At 51.6% G+C, this 24,044-nt stretch overlaps 1 protein-coding gene across 1 annotated transcript in view; it reads left to right on the forward strand.

The window, feature by feature from the left end:
- The window catches only part of LOC100903893 (uncharacterized), a 64,837-nt gene extending 41,902 nt beyond the window's left edge, over window positions 1-22,935 (forward strand). Inside the window, exons 2-8 of the mRNA XM_029111678.1 lie at window positions 13,945-14,208; window positions 17,855-18,019; window positions 18,740-18,952; window positions 19,148-19,354; window positions 21,461-21,673; window positions 21,758-21,907; window positions 22,056-22,935. Coding sequence (XP_028967511.1) covers window positions 13,945-14,208; window positions 17,855-18,019; window positions 18,740-18,952; window positions 19,148-19,354; window positions 21,461-21,673; window positions 21,758-21,907; window positions 22,056-22,649 — 1,806 coding nt within the window. The 3' untranslated portion in view covers window positions 22,650-22,935. The remainder of the gene's footprint in view (window positions 1-13,944; window positions 14,209-17,854; window positions 18,020-18,739; window positions 18,953-19,147; window positions 19,355-21,460; window positions 21,674-21,757; window positions 21,908-22,055) is intronic.
- The last annotated feature ends 1,109 nt before the right edge of the window (window positions 22,936-24,044 follow it).

Consider the following 24,044-nt stretch of genomic DNA (forward strand, 5'->3'; position numbering starts at 1 on the left):
AATGTATGTAATATGATGTAGACTGAAGTTCGCGATCGTATCAAAGTTTTCCTCGAACGGACAAAAACTAAGTCCCGTCTGCTCGCGAATGTTGTGATCCAGCCGAATTGCGCTCTCGTAATCGAGTCTCCAGGATCCAACAAGGCTCCGGTCTCCCGTCGACGGCACCAATCGCGAATTACTCCGATAAATCAAATATCGATGATGTCTGACTGAGTCGTCGACGGCAAAGTAGTACAAATCGATTAGGATGTGAATGGCGACTTGTCTCCCAGGGATATAACACTGTAATGGCGGGTAAAAACGACAGTCGTGCCAGGCGGGAAGCGGGAAGGAAACAAGTCGATTTCCCAAATGAGGAAGGAAGGAAAGAACAAACAAAAAAGAGCGGTGAGCAATCTGGATTGATACGGGTGACGGCTGCTTTCGTCCATGCCATCGCCGCGGAGCCCTTCGTTTTGCCCGTGGAGTCTCGGCCACGATAATTATAATAATGATAATAATTATAATAATGAGGTTGACTCAGCGCTGAGATAGTTGACGGGAGGTCGTGAGTCGCGAGTCGGAGCAACGAAGTGGCCGGACTTCAATCGACTCGATTACGGGCTATCCTGTCTCAGTTTTGAGCGGTCGTCTCGAGGAGTAGCTATCTCTCTCGGTCGGTAGCGTTTTCGACGCGGGAAGGTTGGACGATGACGACAACGCCAACGCAGGCCGGTCGGCAGCTGGGGGAGGCAAGCAGGAGGCAGCTTGGCTGGTGCCTTGGCTCGTAGCACGCCTCAGCGCTCACGCTCGCTCCAGTTCAGCTCGAACTGCGCGGATTGGAAGTGCAATTCTCACACGAAAGCCAGCGGCATCCACAACAACTTACTTGCCCAACTTCCTTGTGGCAGACATACCCCAGTCGAGAAACAAGTCGAACGAATTCGCCTTCACTACGCTTCGTCGTCGGTGCTGCTTCGGCTACTGCTACCGCCGGCGCCGTTTCGACGTCATACGACAAGCAGCGAGTCGGCAACGAAAAAGCCCTCAGTTATTTTGAAAGTTTGCGGGGGAACACGATTCGTGAGGTTTTGAGTCGTTGCGTAATTCGATCATTCACGTTTGCTTTGGCATCAGCTGCTGCGCATGGACCTCATACACTTTCAGTATCGTAAGCGCGCCATTCCAATTTCAGTCACGGTGGTGTCGAACGCGATGCCGGCTGACGCGATGCTGCCGAAAGCCATTATTCTCTTGACTGAAAATCGCCTCATCATCAATATTAGATTCCCATGTTCTAGACGAATGTGTTTATCAATCAAAGAATACGTCGGGCGTTCCGTCTCGCTGTTACCGCAAATTACATCATTATCGGTTCCTCGCATCCAAGCTCGAGGTGTGTTTCATTACCGGGGGAGCGAAACGCTATTCTTCCGGGTTGACCGACGAGCCCGCTCAGAAAAAGTAACGCGGGATCGAATCGATACAACGATGGCGATCCGTACGATGATCGATTGGGGCTTTGTCTTACAGAATTTAATTCGACTCGGTCGCAGACGCAAGACCCCGATCCCGGGGGCTAAATCGGCCTTGATTCGGCTGGAGCACGTGTTCATGAGGGTGGAATTAGCGAGCAGTTGGATTTTTTTATAGGGCCCGAACTGCGGCTGTTCTCGATATTGGACAAGCTCCTCGCGAAATGTACGATGAACAAACACGCTGAACTTTCACAAATCCCGTCTGGCGAAAGACACCAGATCTTCGGCAGCGTAGGCGTAAGCTCTGCCAACGTCGTGGCCGACGTGCGAACTCCGCCGAAGACAGATATCCGAAAGTGTTTGCATTTTCCATCGGTGCGATAGGAAGCTTCTTAAATGACATACTGGAAAAACTGAAATACGACTCTCGCGAAGGCCAACGTTTTAGGAAGCGCTGCCGTGTTAGGCCACAGGGAATTCCCTCGCGATCAGCCATCGAGCTCTGAAGTCGAGTTCGGTCATCGGCGTCAGCTATCGAGATCATATTTCGGCCCGGTTGGCTTCAATCTTCTCGGAATCGTGAGATCACGTGGGAAGCTGTGCAGTAGTGCGCTGGGGATAGCAGCGGGGCCCGAATCCTTTGTTGGATTACTACAGCGACTTGGGCCATAGGCGCTGAGGACTGACGAGTCAGCTCTACGCTCCGATGGTCGCTCGAATTGTGAAATGCCTGCATTACAGATCAAAACGAACAAGCAAAACCCGACGAAACGACAAACCACCTCGCCGCAACCCGCAACGTTGTCGGCGATGAAGACAACGACGTCGACGGCGACCTGCAACATCAACCGCAAACTGAAACGGATATCACGGCTATAAAACCCGCCGCGATGAAACGGAACGAATCTTCGATCGAACAAGTCGATCAAGGCTGGCATGTCACTCGGCATGGCAGTGGTGTCGGGCATCCGAAGTTTTCCCACGATAAGCGAGAGTGGAATCCGAGATCCAAATCGATTCCAATGAGCACTACGGACGGGATTCGAGCGAGTCGTCGTTTGTGAGTTGTGAACTCGGCCTCCCCGACTTCCCCGGGGGCATCTCGAACAGAGGGGGCTCGTTATGGACGGGGATCCTCCGTCGTACGAGCGTCTCCACTCGAGTGGTTCGCATCCTCTGACAGTGAGTCGAAGATGCCCTAGATGATTGACAGCGTATCGACAGAAACTGCGGACCTGTATCACTGTCGATCACCAATAATTTCCTACTCCGGCTCGAACTGAATCCGAATCAGAGTCCCACTCGCCGAATTTGTGTCCCTGAAGGAGCGTATTCCTGCGCCAGAGGATCCCTCCTCTCGGTTGGGATGCTGCCGCGAATCGAGAGAAAAACCCGCGCTCGAGGAATACGAAGGCCTTTGCTGAGGACAACTTCTAATCCCGATCCCGGGGGAACTTCCCAATCGCCAACTTCTCCGAAGATCCTCTGATTTTCGAAACCTGTTGCCGACGACGTTCCCATTCAGGCACGGCACTCTGAGTGAGTGAGCTTTGTTGTCTGGGACCTTTCATTGTTGAGGTCCGACCCGCCGTAGCTGATTCAGGTTATGCGGCAAACGAAGTTCATTCGAAAGACGCCACTCGAGAGGATGGGACCGTGTTCCAAGAGACCGCGTTCACAATGGGAGCCTGCGTCGACGCGCCTCATGAATCAGGCTCTCTTGCGAGAAGCTTTTCAGCTCTTGCAGGGCTCACTCAGCGTATGCGCAAACAGAGCACAGTTTCGTCGTACCGAATGTTTAGCCTGTTCGTTCGAATTTATCTGAGCTTGCAGAAACATCTCCTTCGTGAGGTGTCTTGTCCGCTGTTCGTCGCTGGAATGGAATTCGGAAGTACAGGTCCTCTGATATCGATCACCGTCGGGTCGATAAATCTTCGGCGACGTCGTCGGCATCGTGAATCCGCTCCAACATCGTCCGACGGAACTCAAGTTCCACTTCTCCCGTGCCTCCTTCCGTTCGTTCGATGATCACTTTCGTTCCGAAAAGAGGCACTTGCACAAAAGAAGTCTGCAACGAGAACTCCCGCTCTTCAGACAAACTTTGCTCCCTCGACGAACAAAACCAGTAGCCTTTGCCAAACAAAGCGAACGAAAAATCAAGACGCACTACTTGTCTCGCGGTGCGAACGAAAACCAGGTACGAAGCGCCCATTTGTCCGAACAGGCGAAATCAGCCGCAGAAAACCGCCACGATGCGTGACCAAGCGAAGTATCGAAGCAGTACCCCAGGCAGCCTCTCCAGCAGCGGCATCACATGCGGTAGCAGCCGCAATCGCTGACAGAACGTTTCATTTCCCCGAGCGAATTGCCAATCACTTATCAGTCGGCGTATGTGTCAGTATAGCGTTCTGGTCATGTATTTCGTGAGAAACACTCGGGCTTGAGTCTTACGATTCACTCACGACTTGAGCGAATCCGCAACGCTTTTGCCTTCGAATCACTCGGATTAGACTCGCGGCAGAGAAGTTTCCGACCGCTGTGCAAGCGAACGAAAAACACCAAGTGACACGAAAATCGGACTCAAGGTCAACCGAACGCAACTAGGCGATGACAACGATGGAAACAAAACCGAACTTCGAGACAGGGGAGAAACAGCTGGTGTACGACCGTCCAATCGTCTCGACGTCAGCCGACTCGGGCACCGCAACCAGCCGCTGCCATGACCACATATCACACTGTTTTCTGCGACGGAAAAAAACCGTCCACAGCGAAAATTTTGTTCGCATCGCGATTGACGGCGCAAATGTTGAGGCGGGGGCAAAGCCTATCCTCAATCCTTCGACATTACCACATGCTTGGCGCTAATCGTCTCCGGGGCCTTTCATTGTCTTCCGGATTTGTTCGGAATTTTTCTCCTGAAGATAACTCAGAAACGTCTTAAGGGGGACCCTTCTGCTTCATGCGTTTGAACATCATGGGACAGGATCAAGGACCTCATGGATGATTCTGAGTGGGAACTTGAGAGTGGGACCGCTGAGAACAACTTCGGAATCCGCTCAGCTCTCCCGAATGGGAAGAGAGAGCGATCGAATGAGGTCGATTCAGGCCGGGAGAAGTCGCGTATTCGGAATATACCTCGGTAAGCCGACGAAGGGCGTTGAGTTAGAGGGCTCCGAGCAGGGAATAGACGAACAAGAAGAATTGTATCGGGGCTGATGGCGGACTTGGCGAAAAATGAGGAGCTTCAACCATTCTTCGGCCGTTGTACGGATACCCCGTCAGTCGATTTTCGGACGCTCGGTCACTCAGTCGGCCGGTCGGTCGGTCTGTCGCTTACTCAGTCAGTCAGTCAGTCAGTCAAACCGCTAGAAGGCAATGGTGATGTAAGTGTTACGTCGAATGCGCGCCGCGCCGTCAAAAGGAATACAAATGGATCAGAAGCGGAGGTCCGAAGGACGGCCTGGGTTTCCTGGTCGTTGTCCGGTCGCTGGAGTCGTAGCCGATGCTTTTATTTCCACCGGTGCCGCCACTACTACAACTCCGAGCTTTCGTATAGCTATAGAATCGTTTTCGTGGTCGGCCGCCATGGAGGGACCGATCGCAACCTGTAGCTCCGACGGATAGAATGAACTCCGCACGATCGAACATACTTCTCCGATTTCTCTTTCCGATCCGGGGATCATTCCCCCACGAATCTACCGCGAGCTTGTTTATTTTTCACGCCTTAATCAGTGGAACAGCAATCGGGCTTGTCGCGGAAGGCAGCCGCACCACGAACTGGATCAAAGTAATGAATCAAAAACAACCCGGTAGTGGGTTCTCACTTTACTTAAGCGTAGGGTGATTTCTTCAGGGAACGTCGTTTCCGATTCCATCAACAGGAGCTGTGCGCTTCATCGGATCCGGCCAAGAATATGATACCGGCAGCTCGAGCTTCCCGAAACGAAAATCTTTTTGATGTTCACTGAAATTCCCTCGACATTTGTCGTCGGCTTTTTTTACCAACCGTTCTACCTGGTAGTGATTTCCGTTTTGGACAAATAATGTAAGCGATAGTCGACAGACGATGCGGAATGCAGCCGAATGACTCGAGACCAGACTCGTCTCTGTGAGAAACGAAATACATTTGAAAAAGCTTCGAAGTATGAACGCGGAATCGTGTTCGGTTTCACAATCTCCCAAACGACGAGGTCGGATGTGGATTTCATCGTGATCCTCAGTGCACTGCTGAGTAAGACTCACTGGCTTAGGCGGATTTCCCTTATGAACGATACGAGTGACTTTTTCAAGCCCGACAGCTCTCGACTTATTCTACATATGATTCTACGGAGGAATGGCTCATGAATGATGCATCGTCGATCACAGTTTGTCGATTCCTAACACTCGCTTTGTCTTCGGGCCGTCCATCGCAAACATGTTATATAATAATTATTATCATAATTACAATTATTATATAATAATTACTATGCTTATGATACAATACTTATTATAATTATGATATTATAAAATAACGTTATCGGGGTCAATTCTCCGAATCCTCGCGATGACTCAGCGCTCGAAAGAACTAAAGGGAGGAAATCAAGGCCGAAATTAGAGCTGATTCTGAAATGATGGTGAAAGATCGACGAAGGATATCGTGTCACCCACGGCACGAGCTGCGCTGGTCTTCCGATACGCGATGTGAGTCTTATTGTCTAATATAGGCGGCACGACTCATCGGTGAAGGGCTAATTTCCTAAAGGGGGGCCTGAATCGCGCTCTTCAGCTGAACGAGCTTCCTTGAGCAGCCGTCTCCACATCGACGGACGCAATTAAAATCTTCATGCTAAATAGGTACGTCAATAGGAGTGCTGTTTGATGCTATTAAAGAGTTTGTCGACGCTATTGCCGGCAGCTCATTGAATATAAAAGTGGCTTTTGTCATTCACACACTACCGGTACGGTTCGGTCCGTGACAGACCCGTCTCTACCGCTAGTTTGTGGTGAGCGAACACTTTAAACACTCATTGACAGCACAGACAGCGGCTGCGAGCGACCAGACCACTTCGGGCGGCGGGACGAGCGAAACGTCTAGGAACAATTAAATTCTATGCTATGACTCCGGCCATGTCCGACAAACCCGTACTAGGAGGCTTAACATCGCTCGCTTGACACATTCAGAGCGTTCCGGTCCGCTCGGATAACGTGTCTGGGAAGAGCTGGAATTATCGTTTATACAAATTCAAATTTCATATCGGGAAGATTTCATCCGGCCCATAGGCATTGATCCGAACATGAGAGCGAGCCCCGTGAATACGTCGACAGCTTCTAGACGCGAGTTGCCGACCCGGACGATTCGGGGAGACACGGCGGCTCTGGTAATCGGATTATCCCGGACGAAGGGCTTTCGTTTGTTTACAGATTGTGAATCCCTGGGTCGATTGAAACTCTTTTAGGGTGAAGATCAATGACCCCTGAAGACTCAAACTCTGGCCAGTGGTGACTCGCCTGCCCTATGAACCTCGATGGAGGTGCGTGAGGCTCTTCACCGACTCTCCAATAGCAGAAGATCAAATAAGCTCCCACGGATTATCTGACGACTTGCGGGAATCGGAAGAGACTACGACGCGCGACGCCGCGTCGCATCTTCTGAGCAGTCCTGATCCGGTGAAAATTGCGTGAGATTCCACTCGAGCGTCAAATTCTGCCTGAATCAGAGGTGATTAGGGCGGTCTTTGATAAGGTGTTGACGATAATTGATTCGACTTGCTCATGGTCGATGAATTCTTGATCCAAGCACCGACAAACTTCGTCAAAGTTCTTCCAAAATGGAATCGTCACGATGATCAATACCCCCCGTTAGTCAGATCGCTTCCCCGCTTGACCGTCCTGTGTGATTGCGAGAGGGATCTTTCAACCGGCGAACGACACGGAATCTCTGGTCGCTAGTCAATCCGTCCATTTATCAATCGATCTTCCGCTGACTCCGTCATCCTCAACAGCGTTTCGTTGGATTTTTGATAAATCGAAAGGCAGGCAGGCAGCCATCACTCATCACGGACAGCACCGAGTCGGTGGTCGGACATGTCCATTTTGCTGGTGACTGTCGAAATCCGATTTTGTGGAATTCATTTCGAGTGGAAAAGGAGAGGAAGACAAAATTCAATGTCCGCACGCAATAAGATATCACGGATGACGGTTCGTCAATTCTTAAGAATTTCAAAATATCGTTCACAGCTCGCCCGCGCCTTTCGCAACGTTTTCGGCTTGGCTTTCGCTCCAAGAACTTCACTCCTCATGCAATGCAGGAGCCACCGAAAGATGCGCCCCAAAAGCAAAAAACCCGTGATCGAGCGGATGCTTGTCCACGAAGATCGAATCCGCTCATCCAGAGCCTTATCAGAACAGAGGCAGAATGACGGCAGCAGTGCCAATACATTCCTCGAGTGCATCCAGTGCCGTGATGTCCGCTTAATAAAACGCAGAACAGTCGCATCGACGCCGGAGCTCTCAGAAACTGGGTGAAATTCTTGTCATGCCACTTGCCGCCCCCTTCCCGCCCCGGCGGGCGAGTACAATGGATTTCTCCACATCACTGTGGGATATGTCAAACATAGGCGGATGATTGACTCCAGGCTCGGTGGCTCTTCCTCTTGCGATCATCTGCTTCTGCTGTTTTCGGCTTGCCGAATCCGTACGAAGTCAATAATACCTCCCAGCCGTCACGGACAGTATGTTTGGTGACCTTCGACAGCGAATCGGGGTGCGGCTTCCAAGCCCGGGCTGTCCGCTCGATGCTCAGCCGGTGGCTCTGCCAGACTATGTATAGCAATCGGAGAACAAGCTCCCGCTAACGCAGAATCGACAGCTCGTCTTCTGCTTGACGCGATTAGACGAGATAAAAACTGTCACATTTCACGGGGACGTGTCTGGAGCCGTGACATGAGTCAAACGTCCACTGGATATCGCTTGCTCTGACTTCCCGTATCTCCGGACCGGTAGTATGAGGATTCCGGGCTACTTATCGAAAAGTTGACTTCTCTCTCATGAGCGACTTCACCCGATATACAAGGAGGGGGGGGAATTCGAAGACGGGCCGGTATCAAGCAAGCTCCGAATCGCTCGGAAACGCCAGGGATGCAGAATCGGCAACGGGGTGACGTTCCCGTTCTGAAGTACCTTCCCTTTGCTCAGCTTGACTCAGCATCATCGTCAGGCCAGAAACGTCGACAGCCAGGGAAGCGAGGGTCGTTTAGTGAATCGTACGCTTGGACGAAGTCGAAAGAACGAGACTAAGGACGCCGGACGCCAAACTTCACCACCTAACAAGGACGACCCGCGATATTTGGGGCGTAAAGACTCGGGAACCATCTGCTGCCCGCGACCAAAAACCCCAGCGAGCAACACAAGCAAGTCGCTTCCATCGGCCGGACAGCGGCCTCCATCAACTTCTTGAGAGTGATTTCATGACGGAAGTCGGGACTAGACGCCAGTATTACGCCGGACAAACCACGAAGGGCTGAAACTCCTCTTTTTGAATTGATACTGCTCCTCGATGACTAATTTTAGTCATTTCGAAGAGCTACTGGTATCACCAATCAATCAAGGTTCGGATGAAATTCCTGCTAGGTGTGGATCAAGAAATATCCTTACCGCTCAATGTACTGCCGAAATTTCGCTTATTGGAGAGCCCCGGTACGGGGTACGGGCGAATGCCTCGAGACTTTTTCCCCGGCGCACCTTACTGCGGCGTGAATTCCACAATGTGGAACTCACCATGTGGAATCGGAGATGTGAAGCTGAAGCTCAGGGTGGGATACCGGCTGCACAATTCCGTAAAGTCGTTTCGCGGAGTGGAACGTCAGAGACCCGCCGCAGTCTTCGATCAATAGCTCAGCGATTCCCTTTGAGCTTGCGCTCTCCTCGAATCCGTTGCATGTTTATGCCCTCTCTGATAGTCCTGAGCGGCTATATTTCATTCTCGATCCTGTCGCCCACATATCGTAATCTTCGGTGTATTCAACTCTGGATCCGTTTCTGAATCGACTTCGAGTGCTTCTTCGGAGTTCGCAGTGAGCTCGCGATCCTTCAACTCGCCGAGAGGGCGATATCGTTCTCGAGAGTGGATGCAGGCTTGGAGCATTGTTCCTGTCGATGGAATTGCTACGTCTAGATGATTGTTCCGTTGACGTAGTTTTCGATCGCGCACGAGAAATATCCAGGGGGAGCGCAGGCCGCTGCCGCGGTCTGTTTGGTGCGGGATCTGACGGCGAAATATTCGTAACGGTCAGGGAAAATTATTATTTCCCGCCCGAATGAACGGATCCTCGCGAATAACGTGACGTAACTTTTCGGAAATTACCCATGAGCTAGTGAGAGTTTCAGCCAAGAACTCCGGCCCTTTTTTTAATGACGTCGGTCTAACACACGAACGGATGAGCGGATGGGAGGGTGAAGATTCGGACCGCGAATCAAAGTTTGCGTGCCGTCTGAGACGCTCACGCTTCTATTCATTCGCGTTCGTCATCGAACTCGCATCCGATGCTGAAAAGACGTCCGCGACAGAGCGGTCAGCGTGAGCATGATCGATTGAGGCGTAAGCTTACACCACCTTTAAATGCCTCAAACACTCAAAGTACGACGATCTGAGCGAGCGACGCCTACACGTTCCGCGTGGCAGTCGCTGAGGCGACGGTCCGCTCGTCCTGTGATAGTTTCCTACTCAGGCGATGCTTGTCCACAGATTGAGCGAATGTTGTGTCTCAGAAGTTCACTCCACTTGACCGATAGTCTCATCTCGAAGCTCTCCGCATCCAAGGCCTTCGTTTCTGAGCGGTTAGAGCCCTGCTAGACAAACAAAACTTCTTTCCTCTTCATGTCAAGGCTCTCGCAGGGACAGATGACACGATGCCGTCTCAGGCCCACGGTGTCGGAAAACGCACGGCAGAGTCAGAAGTTGGTGTTCGACACGGTCGCGAAACGTTGGATAGTGTTCCGTTGGAAATTTGTGATTGCACCGCTGTGCGAAAATTTTCGTTCACAGCTGTGCCGCTAAAGGCTGGACATACATCGGGCCGTGGCGGGGGATCCATCGTTCTCTCGATCGTGAGAACGCTGCGATCAAGGTCGTATTGGGTGGGGGGATTTTGCTTCTCGCTTGATAAGGTGCGTATCCCGGCTTGCTCCCGTGGGCATTCGAGAGGATCATCGAGCCAATCAACTCAATTCGGTCTGTGCAGGTCGTGCTCCGGCTCGTGGGATATTGGCATACGGTGGATGATTTTCTTACCATTGAGCTCATGCCCTCTCAGCCCCCCCCACGTGATGATTCGACATTCAGGTTTCCAAACGTTCCCCATAATGACCACTACGAGGATTCAAGATTTATTTCAAAATCCATTCGCTACCCCATTTCTAAGTCTCTCGTGAGGAACCAAACCAAGAATTGAGATCAGATCGCAGCGCAGTCCTCCCTTGCTTCCCACGCGCACTAATTTACAGTGAGAATTTTCGAAGGTGTTTTTGGCTCATTAATCGCAAAAACCGTTGAGCTGAGCAGCGTTGTAGGAAGAATCGCTGCGAACGAAGGGGGAAGAATCCCGCCGCAAACCGGAAAGCAAATCAGCGGATGATGATTTCTGACGGATGGGGCCCCGATCTAGTGAGCCGCGTTTTCTGTGGCTGCTATGCAACAGTGGCCCTTATCTTCCCACTAGAAGAAGGCGGCAAAACACCTTCTTCCCATCTTCTTCCCATTTGGTCAGCAGCTACCGTTTCATCGTGAATTCTTAGTCTTGTGCTCGTGCTCGTTGGATGCGCATTCGCGCGAAAAATTCTCACCCAACCGGGCTGGTTGCGGGACCAGAAAGTTTTAATTCGTGGATTAGAGTGCGATGTGCTCGAGGACGGCGATGCTGTGATATGCGGTGACCTCAAGGGTCACCGCAGCCCCGTAAATTATTCGTTGTGATCTTCGAGAGCTCTGTGATCCGCTCGAAACGTCAGCCCTGGGCTTGGATCGCCTTGTACAGCATTTCATGTCCTTCGTGCGTTCGATTCGGCTTTGGGTGGTAAGACCACGATTTTAAATGTTTCATTGAAAATCTGATTGTACCGAGTCGGGTGCTGTCTCGAATCTCAGTCGGAGATTCGAAGTTGAATATCAGGCAGTCTCGAGCGCAGTCCCATGAAGCCGAGAATAGTCTCTGGGGTCTTGACCTTCCACTAAGCTTGGAATCAGATCGCTGTCAAGTTTCGGATCAACCGATTCGCCGTCTCCGGCTGCTGCCCACCGACCGGAGCCAGGGACCTGACCCGGAGCAGCGGCGGAACGCTGCGTAATGTAGACACTGAGCGCTCGGCGGAGTACGAATGCAACTGGCGGTAGGTACATCTCCGACGGCTGTTTGTCGATCTCGACGCGCCGTCTGCGGAGAGAATCGCTAAGAGGATTACAGCTAAGGGAGAACACGTAGCCTTCAAGCTATGTGGAAAGAAATAACAAGCTCGGCAACTGTCTCGGCAATCGGACGACAACCAGAGCGCCTGAGCGGTCGATGGGTCTGTCCGTCCGTCCGTCAGTCGACCTGATAGTCGCCGTCCGGATGGGCGTCCTGCATGATACGCGAGAGCGATACGGATGCATCAATGCAGCAATAACAAAGCGTCTCACACCATATACCAGCTCCGGGTCCGATCGCTCGAGCGGAAGACCCTCCGGGCACCGGATCGTCGCTATGACGACATTTCCGACGGCAAGATCGATATCAGACCTCCCCCCCCTCCTTCCATGGTAGATCTCCATGGATTTCAAGCAGGATTATGACCGCATCTTCCAGCGGTAAGCCGAACTCGCTCTGCCGCGGTCGTTCGGCTTACCGTTCGTGATGGAGTCTTTGCTTGATCCATGAGCCCCCGGCTTACTCAGAAGTGACTTTCAATTCTCGAAGTCAAAATTGAGGGAAGGTGAACCTGACGGAGACGACATCAAGAGCTTTGGGTGGTTTAGCGCTACCCACATATTGCAAAATCCACAGGGTGCCGAGCTCTGAGAACCCTCGCCTTCCGATGACGGAGGACCCTTGAAGGTTCCACGACGCCCGCCACCTCCAGCCGACTCGCTGACGTTATGCATATTCCCGAAGTCTCTCGATAGTCTGTTGCTTTTAGGGATAGCTTCGGTTAAACCCTATGCCTGAAAGTCTGAACCCTATGCCTCAATGCATGCTGAATGCTACCGCAACGGCTTTCTCGGGACGTTGCGTCAGAGCCTGAGAAATCCGGTCCGTGCGGTCCCATGAGATCCCTCGGTCGAGATTGCTCAGACATTCGAGGAATCGAGCGGAGCGACATTCGCAGGACGTTGCAAAGTCCCTGATTCACTTCCTGAAAAAACGGCAGAGAAAAGCATCTCTCCGTATCCACAACATACTACATCGACACATGAGGGAATTCAAAGCGGAATGCGAGTCCTCCCTGTCACTGTGCGAGAATTGTCGGGCTCGTCTAAGTTTCCGGGAATGACGTGCCTGCCTTGCTGACGGGCTCCTTTGCCGAAGGCGTCGTGAGCTCAACCGACCGCGCATTCTTGAGTTTGTAATGATCCAATTATTATGTGAGTGAGCTCACCCATCGCGGACGGATAAGTTCCCTCATTTCGACGCGCTAAGGAAGCCAATCACGGCCTCGTTCGCAGATCCCTCGACGCGAAAACCGTCGTTGGTGTTCTTCTGCATCCGTCCGATCACTCTCTCAAACTGGACGCCCAGAGGTGTTCCATATATCTTGCCGTATCCATTAAGAAAAGTGCTCGGGGGACCGATATCGAATGCGCCTCTGTTTAGAGAAAAGCCGAAGAGGAAACGGCGGAAAAGGTTGCCATCCGTCGCAGGAAAGTCATCGACGTCGTTACCGGCGACGTGGCGCCGCTGCTGGTCGGGCTTCAGTTTCCCGCCGATAACTCTAACGTGGGCGTTCCCAACAGAAATCACAATGATTTCGAGATGATAAGCCGCTCAGATAGGTACACGGACAGACGGGTGGACAGGCCGACGGGCGTTTTTCCATAAAACTACCGCCGTCCGTCCGACAAGGGGTATTCTGCGGTTTTCCAAACCGAATGACAGAGCCAGAAAAAAAGTTGATGCTTGTTCACGGTGGTGACCTTTCGGTGTGGCGGGAGGAGGAGGATTGAAGAGTGAATGGAGAAATGAAGGGATGTCTGTTAACCTCGTCGGAACTTCACGATAACTCAGCCAGTCGAATTATACGGATGCGATGCGTTCGACTCCGGCGGATGATGTAATGCAGTCGAACGCAGGATACAAGAACCTCCCCCTAATATTTTACGTTGATGCCCCCCCATTAGAATTTTTCGCATCGAAATCCGCGCAAGACCTTCGAGTGGTCTTATCTGAGGACACCATGGATTGATTCATTCGAATACAATCTCGACAGGTCGAGGAACGCCGACGCGGTGACTAACGCTCCGATGTTTTAATTACAGCCCTTTGTCTACAATGAAGACGGAGCTGCGCCCGAGCAGCCGGTCTCGTCCGCTCCCCCACTGCAGAGTTCGAAGCAGACCTTCGCCTCGAAGCGAATCCACCAACTGCTCACGGAACCTCTGCTCGCGTCCAGGGGCCAAGAACGGACGTTCTCTACCCCAACCAGCGCTGAGCAGACGGATGGAGTACGGAGGAAGAATTCTATCAATCAAGTTCTCCCATTTCTTATGAAGCAACATGCCAAGACGCTATTATCGATTCAGGTAAGCAAAGTTCATAAGAGTCGTTGACGATGTCCTCGATTTGTCTCAGGCCCGAGCTCCGGGCGAGGGGAGGGGGAGCTGCGGGTAGATGCTCGACCGGGAAGATTGAATTAGTGGTGGGCGAGTCCTTGACAGCCCGGGTAGACAAGAATCCGAGGGTCCGCATCAGTCAATCGTAAAGCCCTCAGACGCTGGAGAACGAATCCAATGATGAGCTGACGGGACTGCTTTCTCATAACCCGATTCGGGAAGGATGACGGAAATTCCCGATCCTTTCGATCAAGGTACGAAAATCGTCGACGTAGACAAGCGCTTCGGGAAACAGACGACTCGGTGTCCCATGGCGGATAGGCTGACGCGAGGGTTTACGGCACTCGAGGGTCGCATTCTCATATCGCCGCTGTACCGCCATAGGGCAATCTCGAGCGAATACGAATTACACCGCTCCGACCCAGAATACAGTGGCGATGCCGCGTCACGCACACCGCAAAGCTCGACTACCGTATTGGCTCACTCTTTTTATCTGTTCATTTCTCCTTTTCCCTGTTCATTCAATCGATGCCCTCGACTCGTCCGCCTCACTCAATCGATCGCGGAGCTTCGGTGCCGCCATGCGGATAAAAACTGTAACAAGCACAGCAGCAATATATGGAAAGATTTCCAAGAGACAGCGAGGGCTGGCTGCCTACCCCATCGAACACGATGCGAGCAGCAACTGCTCAGTGCAAATGCCGCACGCCAGGGAGTAGGCATACAAACATAAACTGCTTGTCGAACGGATGGTCAGGAAATTGACGTGTTTTTTTCTTTCTTGACATTGACAAGACACGGTTTCTTGGTTTTCATTGAGTTCGCTTCCAGCGGGAGGGAGGTAGCGTGCGCTCGCTCGCTCGCCAGTCCGCTCACGGCTGCTGACCAGCGCCAGCGCTTCGAAAGCTTGATCCGAGGCTCTTGTGGGAGATATGTATCTTTGTGTTTCCTTCCGCCATTATTTCTCGATTGCAGAAACAGTATACCGTACAGCTACTCGCTCATCTGTACACTCAGTTCGAGCAGTGGTTTTTGGGCCGGACAGACCCACGAATCCATCCATCACCGGACTTCTACTGAGACCCGTCTCGACGATGATCGTACGGCTCTCTACGCGATGTGATTTTCGCCGCTGTCTGTTGGCAGCTGCGGCGATAACTGGTGCTCGCAGCGAGCGCAGGCGGCAGACTCGCCCGTATTTGATCCAATTTCGCGGGACTTCCGCGCCAGCCTGTAAGCTAACCAGCCCGTCAGCTGGCAGAGACTTGACCTCGATAAGTTCAGACAGCGTCTGTTCAGAACAAGTTGAAGACGCCCTCGCAGACTTCTTCATTTATGTTGGTGCCGGGCGGTCCGGTCGGCGAATCCGTGGACACACACGCGAACGCTCACAGGCAAACAGAAAGAATGACATATCAAGCAGAATAAATGAGGACGGAGACTTCCTTGCTCGCTAGCAGCACAATCGAAGTCTCCCAGAACGTCTTCCTTTCGCTACCGTCGGGTGAAATAACAAATACGCCGAAACGTGAAGGGAGCCTTTAGCGGGCTCGTCATCTACATAATTGTCATTGCTATAGAATGTCCTCATTCGTGGACGATACTGATCTTTACCGCTGTCTTCGACGCTTTTGTCTGACCCACGTGCTTCCGCTACAGTTTTCTCTCCGTGATGGCTCATTTTCCTCATGGAAGGGTCCGTTGAGAAAAGCCGGACGAGTTTCTCGGAGGAAAATTCGAGTTCCCCCTAGATTCGTCTCCCTCGCCCATAAATTATTATCGGTAGCCCTTCCTCGGTAGCCGTGTATTCGCTCAGATGAATGGGGATCCCTGAGGAAGAGGAGACATTCCGGAATCCTGGGAAGTCTGCGCAGCCTGAAACTCCGATCCCACCTTTTCCTGTACGATCCAGCCAAGCAATATCAGATCCACCATGTCTTGGCGGTGTTTGTGATTGCAAAGTATTTCCGTTATGATAAATGACGGTTTCCCTGGGCTTTCCATCGATTTTCGAGAAGAAATTACCTTAGTAAAAGCTTTTATACGAAATGGTTCAAAACGCTTTCCCGAGGTACTGTGATAATCAGGGACCTCTCCGAAAGGCGGAACTTAATGCGTCAAAAATTCTAATTACAGATTCCCTGAGTAATCTAAATGAATGAACATTGCGTAAATGGTTGGATCGGGAAGAAAAATCTTTCAGACTCATTCGGTGTTGAGAAAGCTGCAATTTCAGCGTCGAAAAAGGGGAAAGTCGGGTTCCAGGAGAAAAGTGAGGGAGAGGAATGGCGTAGGATCCAAAACTTGAGGAATCGGAAAGATTTTGCCTCTCGCCGGAAGGCGGAACTTATCGAATTCGTTGCTTTTGCCGCTCGAGTAATCGAGCCAGAGAGATCGGTCGACGATTCTTCGCAGAAGACAGCCGCGTCGGGATCAAGGATGCTCTAGTTGAAAATATAGCATGGGGAAGTGATATATTACTAGAGTTTATCCAGAGCAACCCCGTATCTCGGCGTTTGGAGGAAAAGAGCAATGATTCAGAGGGCCAAGTTTTAAGCTCGAAGGGTATTCGAGGATATGCTGTCGATACGCCTTTTCTTCGTCATCCTTATATTGGAATACGTCTGGAGCTCGATTTGATCCGATGGTGACTTTCATGGCTTTTCTCGTTCGATCGACTTATTTTCCCCTGCTCATTTTCAATGCCTATTCGAGGACAACTTACCGAAGATGAGCGCAGCCGGTGGGGGTATGCATACATACTTATAATTATATTATTCCTGCATCCTGTACGCCCGGTGATTGCGACCCTTTCGCCCGCCTCAATCCGCCACGGGACTGCAAGTGTCTCGTGTGCCGGAGAACCTCGGCCGATCATAGTTCCAAGCAGCCAACGTCAGATGCGACTGGCGGCTGCTACACGTCCCCGTAGCTTCTTTGTCTTCAAGCAAAGCCAGCGTTCTTTTCATCGCACCGTCTTCTGCGTGATTTCCTCCTGGCAAACACATAGCGGCCTACATGAAGCCTCCCCTCTCCCTTTTTTATTCTTTTCCATAATCCGATAATTTTTAACGATTATCTCTTTGGCGTCTGCCGGCGTATCCGACACGTCGTGTTCTTTTCTTCGGAAAAGAGTGCTCGGAATTCAGTGTAATCTTCATGTGATCGTCGGCACCGCGAGCTTGGAGCGCTGGTTGATCGATCGTGGGAATCATTTTGCGTGTCGAGGAGGCATGGCTCTCACGACAACACCAACAATGGCACCAGATGGCGCAGAGAATCGCTGGGGTGGCATTGATCCAAGCACTTTTCCTCTTGACTTCTTATCGGAGTCAACCGCGCGCTCTTCGCTCGCCTCGTGTGCGCAACAGCCCGATTCGAATTCAGCCCCCGAGTGAGCGTCAATTGTTCCATCGAAGCAATATAAAATATTTTTTCGTGTTCTTCAGACGAATTGTTGGAGAACTAGCTTGTGTCGAAAGCAGTGAATTCGAGATGCTCGAGAATCGCAATCGGGATTTCCACTTCGTCATTCCTAGAGTATTATGCGAAAACCAAGCAGCGGACTTTAATCAGAGCAAAATGATTTCTGAGGGCCTTATTTTCGAATTTTCAGGAACTGCAAGACAGGGTGGCAAGCCTGGAAGACTTGAGTGCGAATATCCAGTTTGCGATGGACTCTTCGCTCACGAAAAATACAAACGTCACGGCCAACCCCTGGTCAGCGAACAATCTGAAGATTGAAGAGCGAACCGGAGCCAATTATAGTCAAGTTGTACAGGTCAGTAGAGAGCTTCATATCCGCCGCGGGGGTCCCTCTCAGATACTATCCCCTAAGGATTCCCGATCCGGGGATCGTTAGTCGGAAGCTACTCCGTCTTATAAGAGAAGTTCCAATAATGTGTCTCGAGCATCGGTAGCTGTTTCATATGTTCACACGTGCTGACTGATAGTCTCATCCAAAAGCATGCATTTCGCTCTGATTCATTTCCTTGAGAATATCTGAAAACTTTCGGTCCGGACAGGCTTCTGGTCCTCACGGAATCCAGGAAGAGACTCTCGGCCGAGTTTCTCTCCCCCCGTGGATTGACCAAGATTGATGACAGGCTCATACCTTTCGGTCTCCAAAGGAATTCCCTCAGATCATGGTCTTTCGACATTGCCGAACTCTTCCCGGCCGGCACACTGGATTCAACTCATCAACTCTGAGCGATAGTCTCCGTGAGAGTGTGTTCTATCCGTTGCCGACCTCATCAAGGTCTAGGAAGCCTATCGTTTGCAGTGAAAGTCGAGGAGTCTCCTGCGACCCAGTCTGGATCGAGCAAAGCTCTCTTCTTCCGCCTCCTCTCCTCGGCGGAACGGGCCTCGAAAATGTGCAAGGAGGAGACGTTCTTCGTTTCCCCCTATTCTCTGAATCGATCCCCCTAATCTCATCGATTTGCCAACCCACGGAGTCCGGGAACTAAGTTCAATAATTGAAGTATGTGTCGTTCGATTGCAGAGCTCAAAGCGGTCGGACTGCGGAGCCGAGAGCGACAAGCAGGACAGTGGACTCGAAGTTGATTCGTCTCATTCGAGAAATTCACAGACGCCGTCTTCTTCGGGAGGGCAGAATCTTCATCCGCTTAACACACATCCCACAGCACATTCTCATCCTCATCAGCTCAACCCACACCAGAACCAAGCAGACGAGCTACTTGACCTTCTCGATCAGGTACGTGCAGGGACAGCAGTGGAAGCTGCCGGAGTCAGCTGCTTATCGACTTCGAGCTGAAACACGCTCCGAACGATCGACCATTAATCAGATTGGCGAATTGAATAAGCGGCCCTTCACGAAACGGAACGACACGCAAACGGCTGCGCGAGGTGAATGGCATCGATGAGATCGTTTCCGATCCCCCCGTTTCAGATCTGCGAACGAGGAAACCATCTGAGAGACTACGCGTCGAGCCAACAGCATCTGCAGCAACTGAACTCCGATCTTGCGGGGATGGGTGACGCGCATCTGCTCAAGGAAAATCGCGAGCTGAAGAGAATTTTGCAGAAAACCGAAGACGAAAAGAAATTACTGAAAGATCAGATTCGGAACTATGAAAGTCAACTGCATCGACTCCAGGTGCGTGAGCGCTACGGCGGGAGTGGGAGCGGAGAAGTTTCAGGTATCCTCCCCGAGAACCTCCGAGCCGTCGAGGACAGGGTTCCACGTCAAGGAGCCCAGCTTCGGCCGGACTCAAAAGCGAGCAAAGATTTTCAGAGTCGCGTCAAAAATAAATCAAACTTTGTTTCTCCACGAAACGAAAAATGATGCAGCGGAAGACGCAGCAGCATTGCGGATAGACGAAGAGAAAACAGTTGTCCTGCATCCGTCGCTAGGGCTCCGTCAGTATCCCCCTGCTCCACATAAGAGCGTATCGGAAGCTTTCCGGACGAGTTGACGAATCACCATCGTAAATTCGCTCCCGAACAACTTCGCGCTCCTGGCGTGGGGATTTCCCCCCCTGACGAGAGCCCACCCATGCAGAAGTTGAGATGCGATGGTCGCTTTTATCCTCGTCTCAGGAAATGCCAAGCGAGAGAAGACAGTGGCGGAGTTTCCTTCCGCACAACTGGTTTGTTTACGGGGACACGCGGCGATACATACGCACATATGTATGTCCCTCGGAGGAGCATCCTTGACTTTTGCGAACTCCGCTCCGGATGCTCTGATGGATCAGGGGCGTTTCTGTCCTTTGCACGGCGCAATTGTTTAGTCCAACTCCCGCAGGACGTGACCTCGAATTCTGGACGGTCACTCGGAGATTGCTCGATCGCTGCAACTGTTTGTCGAATAGCTGTCCGAAGGCCACGTAATGAGTCAGGCACTTTGTGACTTGTTGTCAACGCCAACTAATTATTGGGTCTGACCTAGCGTCTAGAAATTTCTAGGAGAGTATCCCCGGCTTCTCGAGGAGCAGAAGGCAGAAATTCGATCGTCCTCGGTCAACTGGACTCGAGGCTCGATAAGTGTTCGCTTCGAGAGAGGGGAAAAGGGGAGCATCCCTCGAAAATTCGAATTGGTCGTAAACACGTTTAGGCATTGCATCGATGCTCCTCGGTGATAAGGAGGTCGACCGGTGCTATTCGAACGCGACCTAATGCGCTGGAGGAGAGTGTTTAAGTCCCTGAGTCGCTCGAGGTCGGCGAGCACATCGCGTTCGTTTTGCGAGGATATCTGAAATACAGCTCTGCTAGGGGAGTTGCTGACAAACCCCCTCTTTTAGAAAGCGAGATGTCTGAAAAATCTGCGCCGAAGACGACGACGACGACTTAATTAGAGTAAGCAGGACACCAGCTCGAGTTGTTTTCAAGTGGTTCCGACCGGGCAGCAGCCAGACCGACGAGTACGCTTGAGCGCAAACATCTCCGCCGGGAGAGGCGACGGCTATCGACTCTCTGCGGAGGCTTTGCTCCCTAGTCTTTATCGTCCGCTGAACCCTAGTCACGGGGTAGGAATAAGAATTTTCCCGATGCTTCCACACTACATTTTCCATGTACGAGGGCGTCTCTCTGCGGAATCGACTCCAAAAACAAGAGATTCCAACGATCTTCAAGTTGTACGGGAGGAAATGAGCCGTCCGTTCTTGGTTCCTAAGGCTGGGGATATTCCGTCCCGAGGGTTTACAGCTGATTGACTTGGGTACCCGTAATTTAAATGAACACAAGTTTTTTGGTTCCTCCAATGTGCATGTTCATGTACGCGTGCTCGGCTGCGCCCAGGGGCATCTGGTGCCCAAACGTGCCAATAGGCTATCTGTGCGATTCTCGCAGGCAGACGCGTCGGAGCATATCCGAGACAATTACCGGACGTACTAGCAGGTAATACTGCTGCTGCTGGTGGTGCCGCAACAGCTACAATGATAAATACGTGTTTTCGCACGTCAGGAACCCGACGGCTGGCATCCGGAGATGGGATAAAAACCATATGCGGCTCCTCGACTCGGCCTCTTCGCGAGAAATACGCGACCAGAGTCTTTTGTGCCGCATAAGTCTCCGACAATTCCGTTTCTGCCCGGTTCGTGGAAACACGACGCCCTTCGGCATCCGATGTGAAATGAGGCGTCACTGCGGAACGAGAGCCGACGACAGGTCTCTCTTGGAACCATACACAGTCCCGCAGGTGTCGCGCACCGAATCATTTTATGGTAATGCTAATGTTTTTCCCGTTTCTGCCTGTCTTCCTCAGGGTGAACGAATGGCGTATGAAGACAAACTGTCAGCGGTTTGCTTCGAGAAACGTCAGTTGGAAAGTCATGTTCGAGCTCTACACGTCAGTTGCGTCGCTGGAGGAAACTCGACCGCGGGAGTTTCGCTCCCCAGTGGACAAAACACCAGCCAAGCCCAAGCCGAATCTAGTCATCTCGGATCTTTTCAGGAGTCGCCAAGCGTCAACGATAAGGTCAGTCCGCTCTACAATCCCTAGTATGCATAATTCGAGTAGGCATTCGAGCTGAAGCCGTTTTCAACTGATCCAATTCCGCAGGTGTCCCGAGTGTTGCAGATGGATAATCCCCTGGAACTCCAACGGCAACTCATCGAGCACATCATGGACAAAGAAGCTCTCCAGGAACGACTCAAAAAACTTGAGGCTACCTGGGGAAAACGCCACCAAGATTGGAAGAAAACGGAAGAGGTTTGTCCTGGATTTGTCACATTCCCTCAAGATCATCCCGGGCGCTTCGCGGGCTCAACGGTCCATTGCTCCGCATGCTCATCGACCCGATGTATCTCACAAGCTCGCGATCTATGTTTTCTTCTAACAGGATGATCTTTGTTTTCAGGCACTACAGTCTCACGTGGACGATCTGATGGGCGAACGCGATGAGTGCATTTCGGCTCTTCGCAAGAACCAGGTTGACCTGAGAAGACTCAGATCGAGGCTGACGTTTCTGGAGAGCGCGATTCAGAAATTCGACGCAGGCAACGGTCCCAACGAAGCTCTCGACCAAATCGGCGACATGGCATTACCCCTACCTCCATGGATTCAGAGCTCCTCGCCGCGCATGGTGCAAAGCTACCACAACAATTTGGCCATCGGACTCGGTGAACGGAAGAGCCCGCACCATTCGCTCCCGCCTCGAGTCGGTGTCAACCAGGCGCAAAATACGCATGCTCTGTTCCGCAACGAAGCTCGTGCATCGCTCCTGAGCGATCAATGGCGACGGCTTTGCTCGCCTCAGGAAGACGAAGACGACCTCATGTCCGTTCACGACGAGCTCACCTCTCAAATAGACCAGATCTGTTCCGAGTTCGACCCGTTGAGTACGAAAGGAGCGACCGGTGGCGAAGAAAACCACGACGGGCCCCAGGAATACGACTCGCTCGACCTGTCGATGCCTCTGCAGCCCATGAAGCTGCATACAACGTTTACATAGATTACGCGCTGATCCGTCAACCCGCAGTGTTCCTGGACTGATTATTATTGCTGGACCATCGACGCCTTTGCGAAAGTTTGAAAATCACCCGGAAAGGAAAAACGACCGCAGAACACGACATCGCTGGATAAAAGAAAATGTACAAAAATGCTTAAAGCTGAAAGGCTCCGCAATAATAGTTGCCCGCTTTTCGGCCATTGATGAGAGCTCGGGAAGCGTTGAGTCTGCTCCTGGTCAGCTGCGATATTCTCCGAATTTCCTCATCGGAAAGATTACGAATCATTAACGGTGTGCTGGGTGGACGAACGCGAACGCATAATCTCGGAGAGTCCGAGAGCACTACACCCTATAGGCGGTATGCCATCCTTGAGTCGGACCGGCGCAGTCGACACAAGTCAGAGCTCTGTCCGGCTGCCTTTGTTTTCGAGAGGACTTTCCATAGTTCGCGGTCCTTGTTGTTCAGTTATTAAATTTTTTTCTAGAAGTAATGGGCCGGCTTTCGACCGAGCTGGAGCTCGCGCTCGTGATACGTAGCTTTTTTCAGTAGAAAGAGACACAACAGGACACAATTATCACAACGACGAAGAGAAAGACGGGAATTCCAATGATTACGATATTGGAAACGATGAGCGGAAACGATTACGCCTGTAGTTATTTATGTTGAAATCAATCGAACAACTTGCTGTGACGAAGGTCGTAGACTTGTCGTCGTGCCCTTGCGTCAACTCACATTCCACTATCTTCGTTTTGCTGATCGATGCCAATGTCCGATATTGCGCTTCAGGCGATCGAAGACCTCGGATCCTGGGCGCTTCGAACGTATGCCTTCGTCGATAGGGATGTTGAGAGTCTCCTCCAACAGCGATACACTCTTCGGTGCTCGCTTAGGCCAGCCCGACCGGGAATTTGATTTTAGCCGCTAGCCAATCGAGCAGCGATATGCGGTGGTACGCGGCTCGCGGCTCCCTAAAACACACATCTATGTATCGCTCCTCGGCAAGATATTAGAGAGTTTCCGCTCACTCATGAATTCATTAATTCGAGGTGGATTCCCGGTCTTTGTGAGTGCCTTCCCCTAGCTCCTCCTTCTACAATGATTTGAGGAATATTCTCCAACTTGGGAAGCAGTGATATGGAGGAGAGAGGCTTTGTGGAAGCGATCCTACAGTGGAGAGAAAGAGTGATACCAGCCAGATGATGGAGATGCGACCTACAGTCGTCGATGACAGCGACAAAGATGCTAGAATCACAAGAGGGCTGAGGACAACAGACCATTTCCAGCCTCGAGTACCTCGACGACGATACTATAATATCAAGACGTGAAGAAACCTCACCGCTATCTCTATTGCGGTACTGTATATAATGAAGAGGAGAAATCTGAGGATTACCAAATAA

Source organism: Galendromus occidentalis, unplaced genomic scaffold, assembly GCF_000255335.2.
Source record: "Galendromus occidentalis unplaced genomic scaffold, Mocc_1.1 scf7180000077460, whole genome shotgun sequence".
Classification (NCBI taxonomy): Eukaryota; Metazoa; Arthropoda; class Arachnida; order Mesostigmata; family Phytoseiidae; genus Galendromus; species Galendromus occidentalis.